Source organism: Mytilus californianus, unplaced genomic scaffold, assembly GCF_021869535.1.
Source record: "Mytilus californianus isolate M0D057914Y unplaced genomic scaffold, xbMytCali1.0.p SCAF_26, whole genome shotgun sequence".
Classification (NCBI taxonomy): Eukaryota; Metazoa; Mollusca; class Bivalvia; order Mytilida; family Mytilidae; genus Mytilus; species Mytilus californianus.
In genome coordinates this window covers 882,252-902,061 of record NW_026262675.1, presented here as the reverse complement: position 1 = coordinate 902,061, position 19,810 = coordinate 882,252, and the positions used below count along the sequence as shown (strand labels likewise).

At 30.9% G+C, this 19,810-nt stretch overlaps 1 protein-coding gene across 1 annotated transcript in view; it reads right to left on the bottom strand.

Moving 5' to 3' along the window:
- Positions 1-1,595: 1,595 nt before the first annotated feature.
- The window catches only part of LOC127732633 (RNA polymerase II-associated protein 1-like), a 52,274-nt gene continuing 34,059 nt past the window's right edge, over positions 1,596-19,810 (bottom strand). Inside the window, exons 16-31 of the mRNA XM_052241710.1 lie at positions 19,403-19,461; positions 17,843-17,944; positions 16,971-17,141; positions 15,627-15,774; positions 14,756-14,827; positions 13,485-13,594; positions 12,445-12,643; positions 10,429-10,575; positions 9,875-10,008; positions 7,817-8,017; positions 7,330-7,455; positions 5,680-5,837; positions 4,102-4,234; positions 3,422-3,587; positions 2,741-2,965; positions 1,596-2,010 (exon numbers count right to left, since the gene is read on the bottom strand). Of these exons, the coding sequence (XP_052097670.1) occupies positions 1,888-2,010; positions 2,741-2,965; positions 3,422-3,587; positions 4,102-4,234; positions 5,680-5,837; positions 7,330-7,455; positions 7,817-8,017; positions 9,875-10,008; positions 10,429-10,575; positions 12,445-12,643; positions 13,485-13,594; positions 14,756-14,827; positions 15,627-15,774; positions 16,971-17,141; positions 17,843-17,944; positions 19,403-19,461 (2,274 nt within the window). The 3' untranslated portion in view covers positions 1,596-1,887. The remainder of the gene's footprint in view (positions 2,011-2,740; positions 2,966-3,421; positions 3,588-4,101; positions 4,235-5,679; positions 5,838-7,329; positions 7,456-7,816; positions 8,018-9,874; positions 10,009-10,428; positions 10,576-12,444; positions 12,644-13,484; positions 13,595-14,755; positions 14,828-15,626; positions 15,775-16,970; positions 17,142-17,842; positions 17,945-19,402; positions 19,462-19,810) is intronic.

Here is a 19,810-nt window from a genome sequence, read left to right as displayed (position 1 = left end):
CAAAGAAACAAAAATGATTTTGCACGTAACATTGTAGTCGACACAGTAATTTGATTCTAATGTTGTAAAAGTTCCCTTTATTTAATCGTAGCTTTAAAATTGAAAGACTATTGCAATATCTCTGAAAACCCTAATCTAGAGGATCTTTAAGAAATAATAAACTGTTGACACAGAGATATGTCTCACCTGTATGTAATTGAAATGCAAAATATGCAAAATATTTAAATTGAGAAACATGACTGAAAGTATAGGATCCAATAGTTTCTGTGGAAATAAGATATGCCAATGCTAATACAACTGCATACCATATATCATTGACATATCATAAGTGGTTTGCCTTAAACTGACCTAATCACAAACCTTAACATGTAAATGTATAAAAGTTTCAAAGTCAATAGACCATGACTGAGGGGGAAGTCTCCATGAAACTGAGATATGCCATAGCTTATACAACTGCATAACAAATATCATTTACTTGTCATAAGTGGTTCCCCTTCAACTGAACTTTTCACAAACTTTAACATTTACACTATGCAAAAGTTTTAAAGTCAATAAACCATGACTGTGGGGACCAAATAATCTCCATGGACAATGTGTTAATGCTGATGCAACTGCATACCAAATATCATTGACTTATCATAAGTGGTTCACCTTAAATTGACCTAATCACAAACTTTTAACAATTGTTGACAGTGCTGCCATTGGAAACAGCATACCCAAGTCTCGCTTTTTGACTCCATCAAGGCGAGACAAAAATGCCCCAAAATAAGATAAGAAATGTAAAGTACTAGATGTCTTTTGGGTTTTTGTGTTGTTGTGTTGCTATTTAATTGACTTTTATCCAACAACTTCTTTTAGTCATACCTATCATGTAAAGTAAAAAAATCAATCATTTTACCTCTTATAACTCTGAAAGTGAACGAGCTACTTCAAATCTAATTGACAATTGAAGAGCTTTTATTTTCTATAATTTTTATGCTATTTTCACATGTGTCAATAGGTGTGAGAAAAAAATGTTTTCCTCTCTAGAGAAAACTTTGTTCTATGCAAATTTCAATTATGACATTAAATTTTCTTGATTTCTTCTGAATTTCCTATTGTGACATCATGAAAAAAGGCGAGCATGCCTGATTACGTCACATTTAAGGAACACAACTTTCTGCAAATCTTTGAAGAGGAAGGATAAACTTGTTTAGATATTGTCTTAAAATCATTAGAGAAACAGATTCCACCACTATATCTCATGTATTATGATATTTCTCCACTCTCAACAGATAAATCTAAAATTTATCTGTCTCGAGTGTGATAAATATCGTAACACACTTGATGCAGTGGTGGAATCATTATATCTTATGTTCAATACCATTTACAAGTGTCAGATTGAATTTAAGGTTTCAGCCAAACAGGGTAGGAGGTTTTGTTGATTCATGCTTAGTCGTTATTGTGTTTGTGCCACATCTTTTATATTGTCTAGGAAGTTTTAGCTGGTAAAAATTTGTCTTTGTGTGCATTTTGTTTTTGTTGTCTTTTATTATGAGAGTTCCTTAAGAATTATACTCCATATTCACTTTACTTTGTTTGCCATAAATAAGGTATCAGTTTTTTCATGTTTAATTCATGACATTAAAAAATCAGCAAAGTGTTCAAATATCAGATGAAATTGTTGCCTGGTAACAGTATGCATTAAACACATACAAGTTAATGCTATACTGACGAGAAAATGTTGTCCAATATTAGTTAGTCTGTCAACTCTCAAACAGTGTTTTCTGATAATTATGAGTTATTCTTTAAACACTGTAAAGTATTGTGAAGAAATCAGTCACTCTTCAGAGAGACAAAATGATATATAACTTCCTTGGAAAACTGTCACAAAGATGATGTCCAATATTAGTGACTCTGTAAAGTGTCGAGCAACTGTTGCCTGATATCTGGTAAAGTTTGATAGAATTCCATTCCAAAACCCATAGTAACATCAGGTTGTTTGTAGTACAGTAGATGATGACAAAGATCCTGAAAATAAAGAATACTGTCATAATTACTTTGCCCATTTTGTAAATAGATGTAACAGCAAATAGATTTGAGTATGTATGAAAGAACAGGATTCTGGATGAGCTTGCTTCCTATTTTAACCATTAAATCTTATAAACTCTGGTACTACTTTCCTTTGGAGGAGCCAACTGTCAGGCAGAGATTGTCTAGAAATCATTAGTCAAACAGATTACTCCACCAAATCTCTAAGATATTGTATTACACTTGATGCAGTGGTAGAATCTATATATATATATATATATATATATATAAGTACGTCTGAACCAGTGACAACTCTACAACAGATTTATCCATCTGATCACCAGCAGTGATGGTGATACATGGCTGTGTACATTCTGTATATACAACTCGTTCGAATCCCGGCGAGGGAAGAACAAAAAATTTGCAAAAGCAAATTTACAGATCTAACATAACATTGTTGGGCTGATGTTTAGATGAGTTGTATATATATAAATCTATTCAGAGTTGTTGGATAGGATAAAAAGAATGTGTAGAATTTGAAAGCTGTTTGGGTGTAGCCAATTATATGTACTTCAATAAATCTTCGCATTAACAATGTTTGATATAATGTTAAATTTCACATTTGTTATGCAAAAAATCTCCAATATTTAAATTATGTTTTGTATCCAACATGAAAATTTCTTTGAAATAACAAGAAGTGCTTGCAAGTAGTCACATATAACAAAATTACCTTGTATTCCCCTCTAAGTGCCTCTTTTAACATGGCATGCTTTAACTTAGTGTGTTTAGTATCTTGTGTATAAATAAATCTATTAACATGATGAACAGCAACCATGTATAACACAGGGGCCCATCTGGGTCGTACTGTTAATGACAACAAACACTCATAATAAAGTCGTATCATTTCTATGTTTGTCTCTTCTGGATATAAATATCTCTCTATTGGAATCAACATCTAGAAAATAAATTATTTTTATTTTGTTAGGCTTCATGTATTCCTTTTGCACGTATCATACTATAAGAAAATTTCTTTATCAGATGGAAAATACTAAAGTGCATGGAAGCAGTCAATTAAAGATTTTTTTTCTAAATTGATATTATGTAATAAATTTTTTTTATATGTTTAATAAGTAGATGGAAGTATATATTAACAGATGTTTTGCCTATAAATCTCATTTCCTTTATGATATTTTGAATTTATTGTTTAGCACAGGCATCTTTTTGAAGATCAGTTGTATGGTTCACTGAGTTACCCTCCTCATTACTATACTACAATGTAAGATCATTATCAGGTAATTGGGTCATCAATGACAGTCAACAAATGTTCTTCCCAACCTTCCACTCAGTTGAACAGAGTGCAAATTTAAAACAATTTGGCTATAACGATTGTTAAATGACTTTGGACTCGTACCTCTGTGACAGGCAAGTATAGAGTTCTAAGTATTCCCCTATGTTCTGTCCAGATAGACCTCCTTAATTCCAGTCCATGTTGTTGTTGTAATGGAATGAGGACATAACAACAAAACAAAGAATCTCCAAATGACACAGCCTCAAACTGGTGAAGGACTGTGATGTAACTGGAATAATTTGTAAAAATATGAATTACAAACAGTATACATAAAGCATTGAAAGTTAATCATTTGACTGAAGATTGCCAAGTATGAAACATAACTATAATAAACCTTTTGCCCCTAGTTTCTATTTTCCATAATTGATTGACAGAACGTCTATGCAGGTAGTCATGTGACTTGCAACCAAAAAGCTAAAATATGTACATTACAAGCAGAATAAACACTGCCCTAAGTTCATCATCTAATAGAGATTTAAGAGAACAAAAACGTACTTGCTGTAACTTGTTTTAATGGTTAACAGAATGAACTATTGTCTGTAATTAATTGACAGATAGTCTAGCTTTTTGAATCAATTTGTCTAAATACAGGTGTAATAACTTTACGATGACATTCCAAATTAATTCTGATAAAGTAGGGTGTAATACTCATTAAACCAAAAAATGACATATTTAAATGATGCATTTGAAAAAAACTAATATTTCTCAATTGTTCAACTTAATACATAATAACAAGAACTTACAAATCATAAAATGACAACAACCCAGGTATACTTTCTTCAAAATTCATCATATTTAGATTCATTGGTTTTGTATACTCTCTGAGGAAAGCTGCCAGGTAACAGTGGACAGTCTTGTCAAGGAACAAATCATTTCCTACAATATAATATCTGTTTTGATAACTGTTACTTTTTTAAATAAAAACACGATCAATTAGGTTTTAGGGAAGGAATGCCTAAACCTTATACATAATTTTATTTTCAAATGGTTAGAACAAGGAATTAATTGAATCTGGAATAATTTTGAATTCTGGAAAATTGATAAGAAATGTATGATGAAAACTAACCCAATTTAGGAGGGTTAGCCATGCATGCATTGCTAAGGGGATTAGTTAGTTCATACTGAAATATCAGTGAAAGTAAAATTAACCTTAGCCATGTGTGCCTATTATAGTTGTGTTAGTTTTCATCATACATTTCTTATCAATTTTCCAGAATTCAAATAATTCCTAGTTTTAGATGTATTTCGATTTACTGTGACTTGATGGTTAGTGTTTCTCTCCACCTCTTGCAGTTCATTCAAAATTCCGACCAATTAAAATTTGTTTCATCAATTCAAACTGTTCATCTGATAAGAATTTTTACCTGTAGAACCACAGTCAAGTTTAAGGTTGTAGAAGGAACACTTACAAACTTATCTTAAAAATGTGTTCAACCACTGAAAATTGTCACTATGTCTGATCTACAGTACTGCATGATGAGCACATGCCCACAGTAATATAAGGGGACTAATAGAATACTGTTAAAGTACTTTTATTCGTGGGGTACCAATTTTCGTGGTTTTCGTGGATGGCTTTATCCACGAATTTAACTGTCCAACGAAATATAATAACTGTTGTCCAATTCCAGACATGGAAAGATCCCCATGTAGGTTTGATTACATGGATACGGTCATATAAACCAACGTTCTATGAACTAAATATACACATTTTTTTTGTACAACTTCAGACCGGATTTTACCCATTTAATCTTTAAAAAATCTAAAATGTTCGACTGTTAACATTTTATTTCTCATGAGAAATAATTTTTGATCGATGAAAGTCAGATTTCCGGTGATGATATGCGATAATGAAATGTTCCTTTTTTCATAATTCTCATACGAAAAAAAAATACTGATTTCATTTTGGGCTTGCTTTTTTATGTCATAATAATTGATTCTACAATTCAAAATATTATGAATTTGTTAGTAATGAAGGACGAACAAGTGAGTGAAAATGAACACCTTATTAAACAATGCCCCACAAATCATTATAAAACAACATATGATTAATATCACGAATATTCGATTCTGAAGTCTTCAAATTCGTCATTCGATTTTTTTCTTCAGAAAACTAAAATCCACGAATTTAAGAACCCACGAACATGTAACTTTTGCTGAAACCACGAAAATTGATACCCACGATTAAAAATACTTTCACAGTATGCAAGTGTTCCACCTTTATCTTCACTGAAGCCAACCAAATATTGCAATTACATGTAGTATATATATGGCACAAGAAACCATTTCAAATTGGTTCCACGCTCATTCTCAATTCTTATTACCTGTTAAAAATGTGCACATCAATCTTGATATTTTCAGTGTTATAGATATTGCTGACATGACTTCAGACTGATCTCTCTCTAGCAGGAATATCCATTTCAGAACATTAGATATTGTTTCAGTTTCACCCACTGATAATGCATTCTGTACTTCTGTTCCACTGTAATATACAATGTTTCAATTTATGCTTAAACAAAATGACTGCCTTAACAAATCTTTTGTACATTCACTATTCTCAAAAGTAAATGTCAAGTTTTGTATTGTTGTATATTTCTAGTCTTATTTCTTACTCCTAAATGCCACAATATAAAATAAGGAGATGTGGTATGATTGCCAGTGAGACAACTATCCAACAGAGTCCAAATGGAGTTGTTTTAAGCAACTATAGGTCAAGATTAGCAGAGAAGAAGCAAATAACATTTTTTATGATTTTTGATAGAAAACTAAAAATGAATATGCACACAAAATAAAAAAGAAAACCTCCTTTGGGGCATATAATAGAAAAACAAAGGATATGGGGTATCCATCCATGACACAAAATCAGTACATGAACAGCATGTATATCAATTTTGGATATAAAAAACATTAAGTCCAATGTCCATACACCAGAGATACTACAAGTGCATGTATCAATTGAAGTCAACTTTGATTCCATTTTTACTTAAAAGATTTGCATGCTTTTATTTTATTTCAAATTTCAAACTGATAAAATATTTCATGCAAGTTATGGTGTAAAAACCCTGGTTTAACCCAATATTTACCTTGGAAAATGCCTATAGCAAGACAGGAATGTGACAGTCATATTCAGAACTTTTCATTAGATAAATTAAAGTGTTCTCCAAATCGCCAATCAATTTTTACTTTTTATTTTATTTATTTCAATATAGTATATTCTAAATAACCTATTCTATTTTTTTAAACAGATAGAAAAGCAAGTTGTTCAACTTATCATCATATATTTGAAAATGAATGATCACGAATTGCAAACTCTTGGCATTTAGAGCTACCTAAATTGTTGGGCAAATTTTGTTTTTTGGTTGCTGTCTCACCGACATTTACACACATAACTGATGTTTTCTCATGTACATAAATAATATTTGCATTTTTTGTCAAATAGTTCAACAGAAGTATATACAGTACATGGCCAAAAGTATTCATCACCAACATATTTTTGCTATAAATTTCATATGAAACTATGTTGTTTTTTTTTTCAAAAAATTATTGTGGAGTCATTTCTGGTTGGATATTTACAAACCAGGTGTTGAAAGAAGCAAAGCCGTCTAAATTACATTTGTTTATTTGATCATAGTTTTGTCCTCAGCTGTTTTTGTTTTCTTCTGATGTGAACACATATATATACTATTTTTGAACAATTTAATTTGGTTGAAATATATAGCAAATTTCTTAAGCATAAAATAGTACTTGTGTTCATATCATTAGAAAATGAAAATGCTTCACAAAAAAAAAACAACCAAATAAACAATCAAACCTATAACAATTCTACTTCTTTTGGTACTAAGTTGGTTAAAATCCAATAAGAAATGACTCCACAATATCTTTTTGAAAAAACATAGTTTTATGTGAAATATATAGTAAATAATTGCAAATGACAAATATCTTTGGCCACACACCGTATATTCTTTCCAACTTACACAGAGCTAAAATGATTATATAAATAAACGAGTGGCATGTACATCCAGTCAGCAGGCAACAAGAACTCTTCTGTGCTGGAGGTAAGTAATTTCTGTACTTCGAGTGGATTCATATGAAACAAATGTCTGCAAAATATGGTAATATTTCACTTACACAACTTATCTATTGGTCATTATGAAGAGCTTTATTTTTCATTTTGAAGCTTCAATGCAGTTTCAAGTAAGGATTTTTGTATTATTTTTCATCAATGCACTACAGATTGACCATGAAACTTTTACATCAACTCCCCTTGAAGGGAAGGTTACATGATGTAATACAATTATTTTACAGAAATAAAAATCAAATAATAAATAAGTGCTTAACAGAAATATGTAATCACAGCAGGAATTTGTAAATTACAATTATCAATTATATGAACCACAAGAAAAAGCTTCTTCAAAATAAATTTAATGTCTTGGTGTATGATACCCTGAAAAATGTACATACCTTGACACAAAAGCCTCTTTTTCAAAATAACTGAAAGCTTTAATGTATGTAGCTCTAATACTGGGTAGCTGTGATCTAGCTGCTGATGTCAGCTGGGTACAGGTAAAAGTAAACTCTTGCTGTGTAGCACTGCGAAGATGTGTGATGTCAGAGAGCCTCAAGCTCTCTAGTGACGCCAGGGTCTCCGTTTCTGATTGGTTACTGATTGATAAAAAATGACTGTTAAATAGGGTAAACTTTGATACATTGAAACATCATAAAACTCTTTTTACCATCAAAATCATACAGAAAAAATCAATTGCAATTCATTAACCATTCAGTAAAACTTACCATCAACTTATATGATCAAGTCATAGAACATTTTGTCACCCAGTCAAATTCCTTATTCATAAAATATCAAAATGTTGAAGAAAATATTCTGCATTGGAACAAATATGAAACATTTACATATTTCACAATAAAACAAAGTATGTCCACCAACCCCAAATGTGTCAATTTTAAGTCAACAGATACCAAAACATGTCCAATTTATCTACTGATGCTAAAACATGTCCAATTTATCTACTGATGCTAAAACATGTCCAATTTATTGACTGACTCTTAAACATGTCAAAATTTCCAGTGATCCTAAACATGTCCAAATTTTCAGGTGAAGCCCAACCACAAATTTCGTTCGCTGGAACTTGCTTATTTTTGTATAATCCTAAAGCATGTCCATAAAATGTGAAGAAACAACAAAATCTTCAAAGTATGATATGTTTTTTTTCCAGAATTCTTTCAATCTTTACTTATATTCACTATCCTTTATTTGTGTATGGTACTTAAAAATTTTAACAGCATTATGTCATATTTCTAAACATAACCAAATCACAATGGCTTAAATTTTTTCTAATAAACTGTTGACACAGAGATATGTCTCACCATTTTGTTATTTTGGTAGTATAATGCAAATATTGAATCCAAATGGCAATATTTAAACATGTAAACTATGCAAAACATTCAAAGTCAATGAATTATGACTAATGTGCAGGTGAGGACCAAATAATCTCCATGGAAATGAGAAATGCCAATGCTTATAAAACTGCAAACCAAATACCATTGACTTATCATAAGACGTGCCCTTTACACTAACAAAAACACAAACTTTAACTTGTAAACAATGTTAAAGTTTCAAAGTCAATGAACCATGATGAGGGGATGGGGCCATATAATCTCCCTGGAGAAGAGACTTGCAAATGCTTATACAACTGCATACCAAATATCATTAACCTAACATTATTGGTTCCAATTAAACTGTTCTAATCACAAACTTTTAACATGTGAACTATGTAAAATATTCAAAGTCAATAGACCATGACCGAGGGGGCAGAGCCAAATAATCTCCATGGAAAAGAGATGTGCCAATGCTTATTCATCTACATACCAAATGCCATTCACTTACCACTAGTGGTCCTCCTTAAACTGACCTTATCACCAACTAATACATGTAAACTATTCAAATGTTTCAAAGTCAATAGACCATAACTGAGGAGGCAGGGCCAAATAATCACCATGGAACTGACATGTGTCAATGCTAACATAACTGCTTATCAAATATCATTGACCTACCATTAGTGGTTCCCAATAAACTGACCTAATCACAAAGTAATACATTGTTGCTGCTGCCGCCACCGTCGTCAGAAACAGCATACCCAAGTCTCAATTTGACTCCGTCAAGGCACGACAAAAACTGCAATTCTGACACACTTTAATTTGTTTTAGTATTGACAAGATTTTATATAATATACATTTCAAACCAAAACCAAAATTCTATTGTAAGTCAACCTTTGTATTACTTTTCACGTTCAAACTAATTCATTTTGATTAAGGATGTCTTCCTTCATAAAAAGAAAAGATAAGAATTTTTCTTCTTTTTGCTTCCTAGAAAGTGTTTTGTCAAAATTATTGCCTGCATTCTTTTATTTGTTAATTTACATTTGTTTTTGTCTTATCAACAAAAGAATGTTTTTCCCACTTTTTAAGTATTTTCTAGTTAAGTTTACTTTTACTGATATTTACCTCCATAACGTTGGTCTGAATAGTACTGTTGAGAACAAATCATGTGCAATAAATTCATCACCGTGATGTAACCTTGTCAGTAATTTCAAGGTTAAACATTGCAGAATAGTGGCATCAAAAAGTATGTCTTTATCCTGCAAAGAGTATTTTAAATTTCATTTAAAACTATTTATTAATACTTAAATCTTCTTTACATCTTGATAGTTATCTTTTTCTTCATCTTATATAACAGTTCATCTGCTTTAGTTAGGATTGCTGGCCAATATGTTCTCAATTCATTTATTTACCTTGACATTAACTAACTACCAAGTGGCTTTTGCCTAGATTTAAACAAATCTTTGCTACAACAATTAGATACCTGAAAAATTACAACTGGTTGTGTTTTAAAACAAGAAAACTTAAAAAAAGACAATATGAAACCACCTCTTCTTAATGCTTCGGTTGTTATTTAGTCCTTCTTTAATTTACTATTTTTAAATCACTATTAAATCACTCAAATTTCCTTCAGTTCCAAATAAAAAAATCTACTTTTATATTAATAGAAATATACACACCCACATAACTGCAAGTTTAAGATAATAATACTGTAACAGATTTTCAAATCTGGTAAAGTAGTTGCTATGGAGATGACCTTGTTTACTACCAGCAACTTTTTTCATGTAGCTTGCAATGTCAGCATCTTTCAGCACGAATGGCAAAATCTATAAAATATCAGTTCAGAATTAAAAATCAGAGCAATAACTAACTAAAAGTACTCATTATTTACTTATTATTGATAATAATATATTACAGTCCAGTTGCAAATATGTTATGCATATTCAAAACATAAATAAGTTCAACAATATAAAAAAAAATTGTCCAAAAATGGGGGAGGATGGGAAAAATTGGGCAAGGACTTCTGTCTGTTATTAGAAAGCAGAGAGTTGTCATATTCATTGTTTTTGTATTTTGTTTTAGTTTTGGTTTACCTTACTTTGCCTGGATTTTATATTTTGCTTTGTATCTATTTATTCTTGTGAATATTGTGTTTTTCGGTACATTCAGTGTAAATATGAATTTGTGCATAACATTATTATTGATAGGCTTTGGTATAAACAATACCTGCAAAAGTTAAGGTTAAAAAGTTGGGCAATAAGTTGGATTTTAATATATTGTCAAACATATTGCTTCCATATGATGAAACAAAAAAATCATTGTTAAGCAAAATTTGGACATATTTCATTTTATAAATTGATTGGTCTAGTAAACATTTATAACCTTTTGAATCAAAGATAACAACAAAATCAAGCTATGGATATTGGTTGTACCATTTATATAGTTTTGTCATTACCAAAGATCACCAAAGGATTTACTGTCATAAAAATGTGTAAGGGATTCTGCAGAACCCTGTGTCTTGCCTGTGATTGTTGCTTTCAGTGTAAAAGTGTATGTTGACTTAAAAGGTGAGTTCATTTATCAGTCAAATATAGAATTTAAAAAAAAATTCAAAATTTTTCTTTAGATGCTATTATTTGGTCTTGAAGATTAGCTTCATAAATTTCCAAGAAGGTTTGACAAAGTTCTTGATGACTGAAAAACTTTAACCTCAGACTAAATCTGAATGTTAACTGTAAAATAAACTAAGTCCATTTATCAGTAAAATATGGAAAAATGAAAAGAAATATTTTGAAGATATTTGCTCTTGCTACTGTTTTTGGTCATAAACAAGCTTCTGTCCAAATTTTATAAAAATTCCATGTAGGCTTGACAAAGTTATTGATGTCTAAAAAAACTTGAACCACAGACTGAACCTAAATGTTGACGCCACCACTACCGCAGACAAAGGAATCTAGGATCGCTATGTCTCGCTTTACCGAAATGAATTTTGCAGGCTCGACAAAAATACAAACATACACTTCTCCTTTAAGGGCATACGATACAGTTTTGATACCACGGTGAGTTTTTGACGAAAGTTTGCATACATGCTATTTTTCACCTAGGCAATTCAAAAATGTAATAAAAAATATACCTTCATGTACTATTTTTAGAGATAAATGGGGTCGAATTTTAGAAATTTACTGGACATTTCTGTCCTTTTAAAGGTCATACCTAACTTTTTTGTTTCAAAAGATTACCCAAGCAGATTTTTGTAAAAACATCTGTAATATCCTCTCTTCATAAGTGTGATTTGAATTTGTGTAACAATTGTCTGGAAATAACTCATTTTTATCACATTTTCATTATTTTAGTCAAGAAAACAGCATTTTTGGCTGTATATTTATCTAATTTAAAAAAATTTCATCAGTGAAATGTTCATAAAAAATGGCACATCTAATCTTCATACATAATCAAGCCAACTGTCACATTTAAAAAGAGGGGTCTGTGAACTCGTTTTTAAGTTAAATCAGTCGAAAAATGCATCTTTTCTCAATATGTAACAGTTTGACATTGCGAAAAATAACATTTTACGTTAGCAACGTCATTACCTCCCCTGTAACTGTATCGTATGCCCTTAAAACGAACTTGCAGCAATCAAATTCTTGTTAGAAGGTGTCTTTTGTCATATTGTTTATATTATATTATCAACTAACTTTATCCTGAAGTCCTTTATGAATATGACACAATGTATGAATCTGATTTAATAAGGCTGTTACGAATCCACATGGACTTCCTTTATGGATTACAGGTAGCATTTTATCCTCCTTTAGTGAGGAGCACCCTAGGGATGGTAAACTATGTACACATTCTTTTCTTTTTTCAGCTGGAGGATTTAATATGTTTGAAAACTGACTGTAAGTAAAAAAAATAAAGCTAAGAATGTTATTAAAAATAATTTAAAGCTTTGAATGGTTGTATAAGAAATTTAAACCAATATTTTGTTTGCAAACAAGAATAAAATATGCATTAAAAAACAAATTTATAATTACAAAATTTTTTTGAAGGCATGCTTCTTAATGATTTTCAAAATTGTAAGTTGTAAGCATATGTCTTATTGTTAAAACCATCCACTAACTTTACTAATACTTTAAAGCAGTGCTTCAAATCCTTCTCTTTTAGGTTCTTATCCTGTTGTTCTATTGTTATTGTTGTTGGATTAATTCTTATGTATATCTATTCTCTATCCATTGTTCATAAATTGATTTACATTCGATTGCCAGTGGGTTACAAAATTTCTGAACTGAACATAGTTTAATTTTCGATTTTCAACATGTAAACTTTAGAAAGCATATTAATATCTAAAACTTTAATATCTAGAATGGAATACTATAATTTATGAGCAAACAGAAGAAAACTTTATTTCTCACATACTTATTTCAGTCTTTCAAATACAAAAATATGTGTTTTGAAAAGACACCAATCGTACTGTTACCAAAGAAACTACACAAAATGTGCCATCATATGAATAAGCTATCAATCACAACACCTAAAATAATCAGTTAATTTCATAACACAATTTTAACATATACACATGTAGTTTAAATTAAATTTAGCCACCAGCCTTGACATTTAATAAAAGCGCCGTCCAATGGGCGAAAAAAATAAAATTATTCCCTATATTTTTTTCAACTGTTTTTTTTAAAGAACACTGCTATTTCTATAAATAAAATACAAACTCAATCTTCTATCTTACCCTAGTCTTTCAAGTATGACACGAAAACCAATGGACTGCCAACATGGTAATAATACCTCATCACAGTAGGCTTCAATCTGTTGTAAATAGTCCACTGTGTTTGGTCCAGACTGCAAATACAAAAATATAGACACTACACAAAAATTATCTACATAAATATTTATTTGTATGAGATTTGAAAATAGATAAAAGGTAAGGGTCATTAGAAAACAAATAATATTGGACAGTAAGGATATAAAGTGGACATACAATACTCCCATTATACACGAGAGGATCATTACAGCCTGTTTTGCTTACCTGTCAAAGTTTTACTGTTTATAGTTTCTACCTATCTATGATAATAGTCAAAACTGGAAATAAGTGAAAATTATCATACTTTAAGGCTTCAAAAGGAGTCATTTAATGAATTCCATCATTTTTGCATTTTTGAAGATCTTGTATCGCTGATCATTTAAGCTGGTTACAGCTCTTACTATCTATTATATTTTTTAAGATAATTGGTAAAGGGCATTTTACTGCTATAAGGTGCCTACGGATGATTTCAGACATTCGACTCATATGTAGATTTTATTCTGCAATAACTTTTGTCATTTAAAATTTCTAAATGAATCTTTTAGTTTTCAGCAAAAAATGCAAATTAAATGGGTAAAAGTTTTCTTTCAAGGACAATAACTCCCATAAAGGGTCAACCAACAATATTGACTTATTTGTAAATATTATTTTTCTGTACAAAATTTGCTGGCATGATTTGTATACAATAAGTCTTCTGACGACGGAAATGATTTAGATGGACAGATGAAATGATTTGTTTACAATAAGTCTTCCGACGACGGAAATGATTTAGATGTACAGATGAAATGATACGTTTACACTAAGTCTTCCGACGACGGAAATGATTTAGATGGACTGATGAAACAATTTGTTTACAATAAGTCTTCCGACGACGGAAATGATTTAGATGGACAGATGAAATGATTTGTTTACAATAAGTCTTCCGACGACGGAAATGATTTAGATGGACAGATGAAATGATTTGTTTACTGTAGGTCTACCAATAAAGGTAAAGATTTGTGACGGACTAATGACATATTGTTTAGGCTCCTGTCTATTGTTAACGACTGTATGTTGCCCTCTAGGTGTCTTTTGGTTATTTCTATCATTGGGGTGATGTTTCATTGACATTAACACCACACCTCCTTTTATTTATATTTTAAAACATGCAATATAACCAAAGGTATAAATCATACGTAACATTCATACTGAAGTTTTACCTGATTTGACAATCTTGAATAATAAGATGTGATAAAATTTAGGCAAACAGATGCACACTGAAGATCCAGTTTCTGAAAAAGAAAAAAATACTTTTTAGGAGTTTTTCTAAAGCAACAAGACAATTCAAACTATTAGTATTAGTATTACAAAAGCAATTATTGATAAATGACATTTAGTTCTCAATATTCATTCATGAATATTTTTCAAACAAGAATCCGAGCATTGCTCACACTTTCACATTTTAATGTTCAGTGAATTGCGTAATCTGATTCAAATCCCTAATTTGGCATATATGCTTGAAAATTCACATCAAAACGAACATGTGTACTAACCAAAACTTTAACATGATACTGGACAGGCAAACAGATGGATGCACATACGGATTTTGATCATAATTGTAGGAAATACGGTTGCCTATAAGTATTTACATCTACATCCTCTGGTATTAAGAGGATACTTGTCTCACTGGCAATCAAACAATATCTCCATATTTTAGTAATATATGTAGAAACTTTAGGAAAATCTATTCATAAGTTCAAACTATAAAAAACCTATACAGCAGATTCCATTGAGTGTGTAGCCAAAGGTAATATCTTTGGTTAGCTTGCTTGTTAGCTGAACCATGAAGTCATTATTAGGTCAGGTAAACTACCCTCCTTTCGAAGTAGCAAAGTCCAACAGACAGATCGATTGGTTTTCTGTCGGACTAGTCTATTCTTAAAGTAGGGTAGTTTACCTAACCTAACAATGACTTCACGGTTCAGCTAACAAGCAAGCTTACCAAAGATATTACCTTTGGCTACACACTCAATGGAATCTGCTGTAACATAATCCTACATTTTCACAAGTAAACAAGTTACTTATACTTACCTTAAATTGATAATTATCTTTGATGTAGTTTAAAATTTTAGTAAGTGACCTTGACATAGGATGTAGGAGATCAGCAATATGACCCCAGTTGATAGTTGGCATAGCAACAATCTCAGAACTTTCAACTTCCATTGATTGGCCTTCCTGACTGCAAAAGAGAAACAGATTTATTTAAGATTTTATGTATGAGAATGTCTAAGGAACTTTTTAATTTACCTTATCATGCATAAAATTTTTAATGAATATGATCACTGTTATTCACCTAAAAAAATCCCAGCAAAAATAATTAGAAGTACTGTAAGATCTGCTTCACAAACACTTCCAGAAAAACCTTAAGATGTTATCTTCTGTGAAACTGTACAAAATAAATGGGGAATGGGGAATGTATCCATGGGACACAGATGATGCCCCCGCTTGCATAAAACATTATAAAGGAACATAACTCAAGAACGGTAAAAGCGACGTTACCCAAATTTGTACTTGATCTGAGTTTTGTAGTAATAAGCATTGTGAATAAGTTTCATAACATTTGGTTCAGGTAAACTAAAGTAAGAGAACAGAAACGAAAAATTCAGCAATTTTTCCATTTGTAAAGGGGCATAACTCTAGAACGGTAAAAGTGACGCCACCAAATTTCAACTTGATCTGTGTTTTGTGGTAATAAGCATTGTGCATAAGTTTCATAACATTTGGTTGAGGCAAACTAAAGTAAGAGATCAGAAATGAAAAATTCAGCAATTTTTCCATTTTGAAGGGGCATAACTCTAGAATGGTAAAAGTGAAGCCACCAAAATTCAAGCTTGATCTGTGTTTTGTGGTAATAAGCATTGTGTATAAGTTTCATAATATTTGGTTGAGGCAAACTAAAGTGAGAGAACGGAAACGAAAAATTTAGCAATTTTTCCATTTGTAAAGGGACATAACTCTAGAACGGTAAAAGTGAAGCCACCAAATTTCAAACTTGATCTGTGTTTTGTGGTAATAAGCATTGTGTATAAGTTTCATAACATTTGGTTGAGGCAAACTAAAGTTAGAGAACGAAAACCAATTTTGGGACGTACAGACGGACAAGGGTAAAACTTAATACCCCCTCCGCTACGGTGGGGCATAATAAAAAAATTAAAAGCAATAAAAATAATCAACATTATTTTGATAGGTATGAAAAGATAAACAAAGGCATGGGTATAAGTATAAGTTGAATACCTATTATTGCTGCTCTTTTTTTGACATGTTTAATTTCACTTTTATTAGTTTTTACACATTTTCATAACACTTTATAACACCCTTGTACAATGTGTAATACATAATACACCATACACTAGTTTCAACAATGTTGAGAGGTACCTTCTGTTAAACTTTGCTTGTTGGTTTTTATTAGAACCAGCAACATGAACCACAGCCTCCAGGGCTCCAATAAGCTCTATGTAGTTATTGATCTGATTATCCGTCAAAGACTCATTACTAATATTCTCTTCTATAATCTTTAACTTTTCTATTATAACTGGAAACATATCTCTATAAAGAAAGAAAAAAATATTGTCAATAGGATATTTGATTGATTATTGCTTGTTTAATGTATAGTGACAAATATTATATGTATATTCCATTGGCGGATCCAGGGGTGGGCAAGTTCTGGGGGTTGGAACCCCCCTTTTCAATATGGTTGGGTCCTTGCCTGTATTCAAGGTGAGAACAAATTACCAATTAATACCATAGGTAAGCTCTGCAATGTAGTTTGACTTAGATGATGGGTGGGAAATTTTGACCGCTGTTTGAAAATGAGAGTATGTTGTATAAGGAGAAGACATTTTGCATTGTTACAGGCCATCTACCAACCCCTCATAGAATTGTAACAAGGTTTCTTTTACAATCTCCCTACTCAATAGAAAAGATAACATATCACTTCTTTCAATAAGACAGAAAACATAATGCCTTCAATTAACAGGACAGAGAGATATGTCTGCAGTCAATATGACAGGAAATATATGTGTGTCATCAATAGAACAAAACACATATGTGTGCCATCATACCTACAAAATATAAAAAATAAGAAAAGCACAATCTCATTTTCCTAAATATATGAAATTCATTCTAAATTGATACTGAAACTTAATTTTATAAAAGTTACATGTTACATTATTAAGCTTTTTTGTTCTTTAATTTGATGCATACAATTAACTATCATAAAGTATGGTTAAACCTTACATATTACCTACATATAAGTTTCTGTTGAGAGACCATACAAAAGACAGACTTTCCATGTCCTGTAACTCTCAGTCTGTAGGTTGTAAGCTTCCAATTTGGGTAGTTGCAGAGACCTAGAATTACAGAAATTGTTTTTTTAAAACCGGCAATATGCATAAAAAAAAATTCGTAAGGGTTCCGCGGAACCCAGTGTCTCGCCTACTTTTGCTGTTAATCGCAGGCTCAACAAAAATGAGGAAAAAAATTAATAAAAATATTCCTCTCTATACTATCTTTTGATTGTAAGTAGCTTCTGTCCAAGTTTGGTAAAAATCCAGGATAATTTATGAATCTAATAAATGTTTTAAAAACTTAAACTGCAGACTGTATGTAATGTTGACTGGAAGAAAAACTAAGTCCATTTATAAGTAAAATACGGAAAAAATGGAACAAAATTTTATCAAAATTTCCTTCTAGATACTAGCTTTTGTTCATAAACAAGCTTCTGTCCAAGTGTGGTACAAATCCAGGATAGTTTAAGAAAGTTGTTAAAATTTTAAAAAATTTAACTACAGAGTGAATGTAATGTTAACTGGCAGAAAAACTAAGTCCATTTATAAGTAAAATCCGGAAAAAATGGATTTTTTTTTTACAAAAAATTTACTTCTGGATACTATCTTATGATCATAAACAAGCTTCTTTCCAAGTGTGGTACAAATCCAGGATAGTTTAAGAAAGTTATTAAAATTTCAAAAACTTTAACCACAGAGTGAATGTAATGTTAACTGGCAGAAAAACTAAGTCCATTTATAAGTAAAATACGGAAAAAATGGATTTTTTTTTTACAAAATTTACTTCTGGATATTATCTTATGATCATAAACAAGCTTCTTTCCAAGTGTGGTACAAATCCAGGATAGTTTAAGAAAGTTATTAAAATTTCAAAAACTTTAACCACAGAGTGAATGTAATGTTAACTGGCAGAAAAACTAAGTCCATTTATAAGTAAAATACAGAAAAAATGGATTTTTTTTTTTACAAAATTTACTTTTGAATATAATCTTATGATCATAAACAAGCTTCTGTCCAAGTTTGGTAGAAATCCAGGATATTTTAAGAAAGTTATTAAAATTTCAAAAACTTTAACCACAGAGTGAATATTTGTGGACGCCGCCGACGCCGACGGAATGTAGGATCGCTATGTCTCGCTTTTTCGACAAAAGTCGAAGGCTCGACAAAAATGAACCTAAAAGCTTTGACAGTGCTTTACAAGGAAATCTCATAAATCCATTGGTAGTAGTTGTGTTGTCTCTAGGAAGATTTTGGGACTCAAAGGGAAATAAATAGTACAGAATGATGTCTTAAGTTTATTCTCTTAACAGTGCTTGATTCTTTTTTTTCTCACCCAAATGAATTTTGCATAAGTACTGAACATGCTTTGATAATTATCAAGAAAAGATCTATCTAAAAATCTATTACACATTGATGAATCTAATTATGGGAAACAAATTTTTGATTTGCATTGTGAAAAAAGTTTCTCAATAAATCAGAACAATTAAAAGTATATTTTTAACAAAGAATATTTATACTTACATTGGATTTACTTCAACCATATATCTCAAAAGTCTGGCTTGAAGCTGGTTATCAGTCAACTGTAAAACATGATATTATTAAATCACTCAATTAAAATAGATTTAAAGCAATCAAATCTTCTTTTTGTGATCTTGTTCAAAGTAAGGTAGTCATTTTTTTCATGATGGTCCTGCTTCGTCATATAATTATTTGCTCTATTGTTAAACACTTACTTCCTAATCAAAATCATGCATGAAAGATCATAGATATGTTGCTGTTTTTACTTGGACTTTTCTGGAAACTTTATAAAATTTAATAGTTAATGAAGCATCTGGCTTTCTGTTGAAAGAAAACGTAAGGCAAAGAATGTGTTTCTGATTTTGATATGTTCAGAACCTTTCAAACTTGAACAATTTGAAACCTTATTTG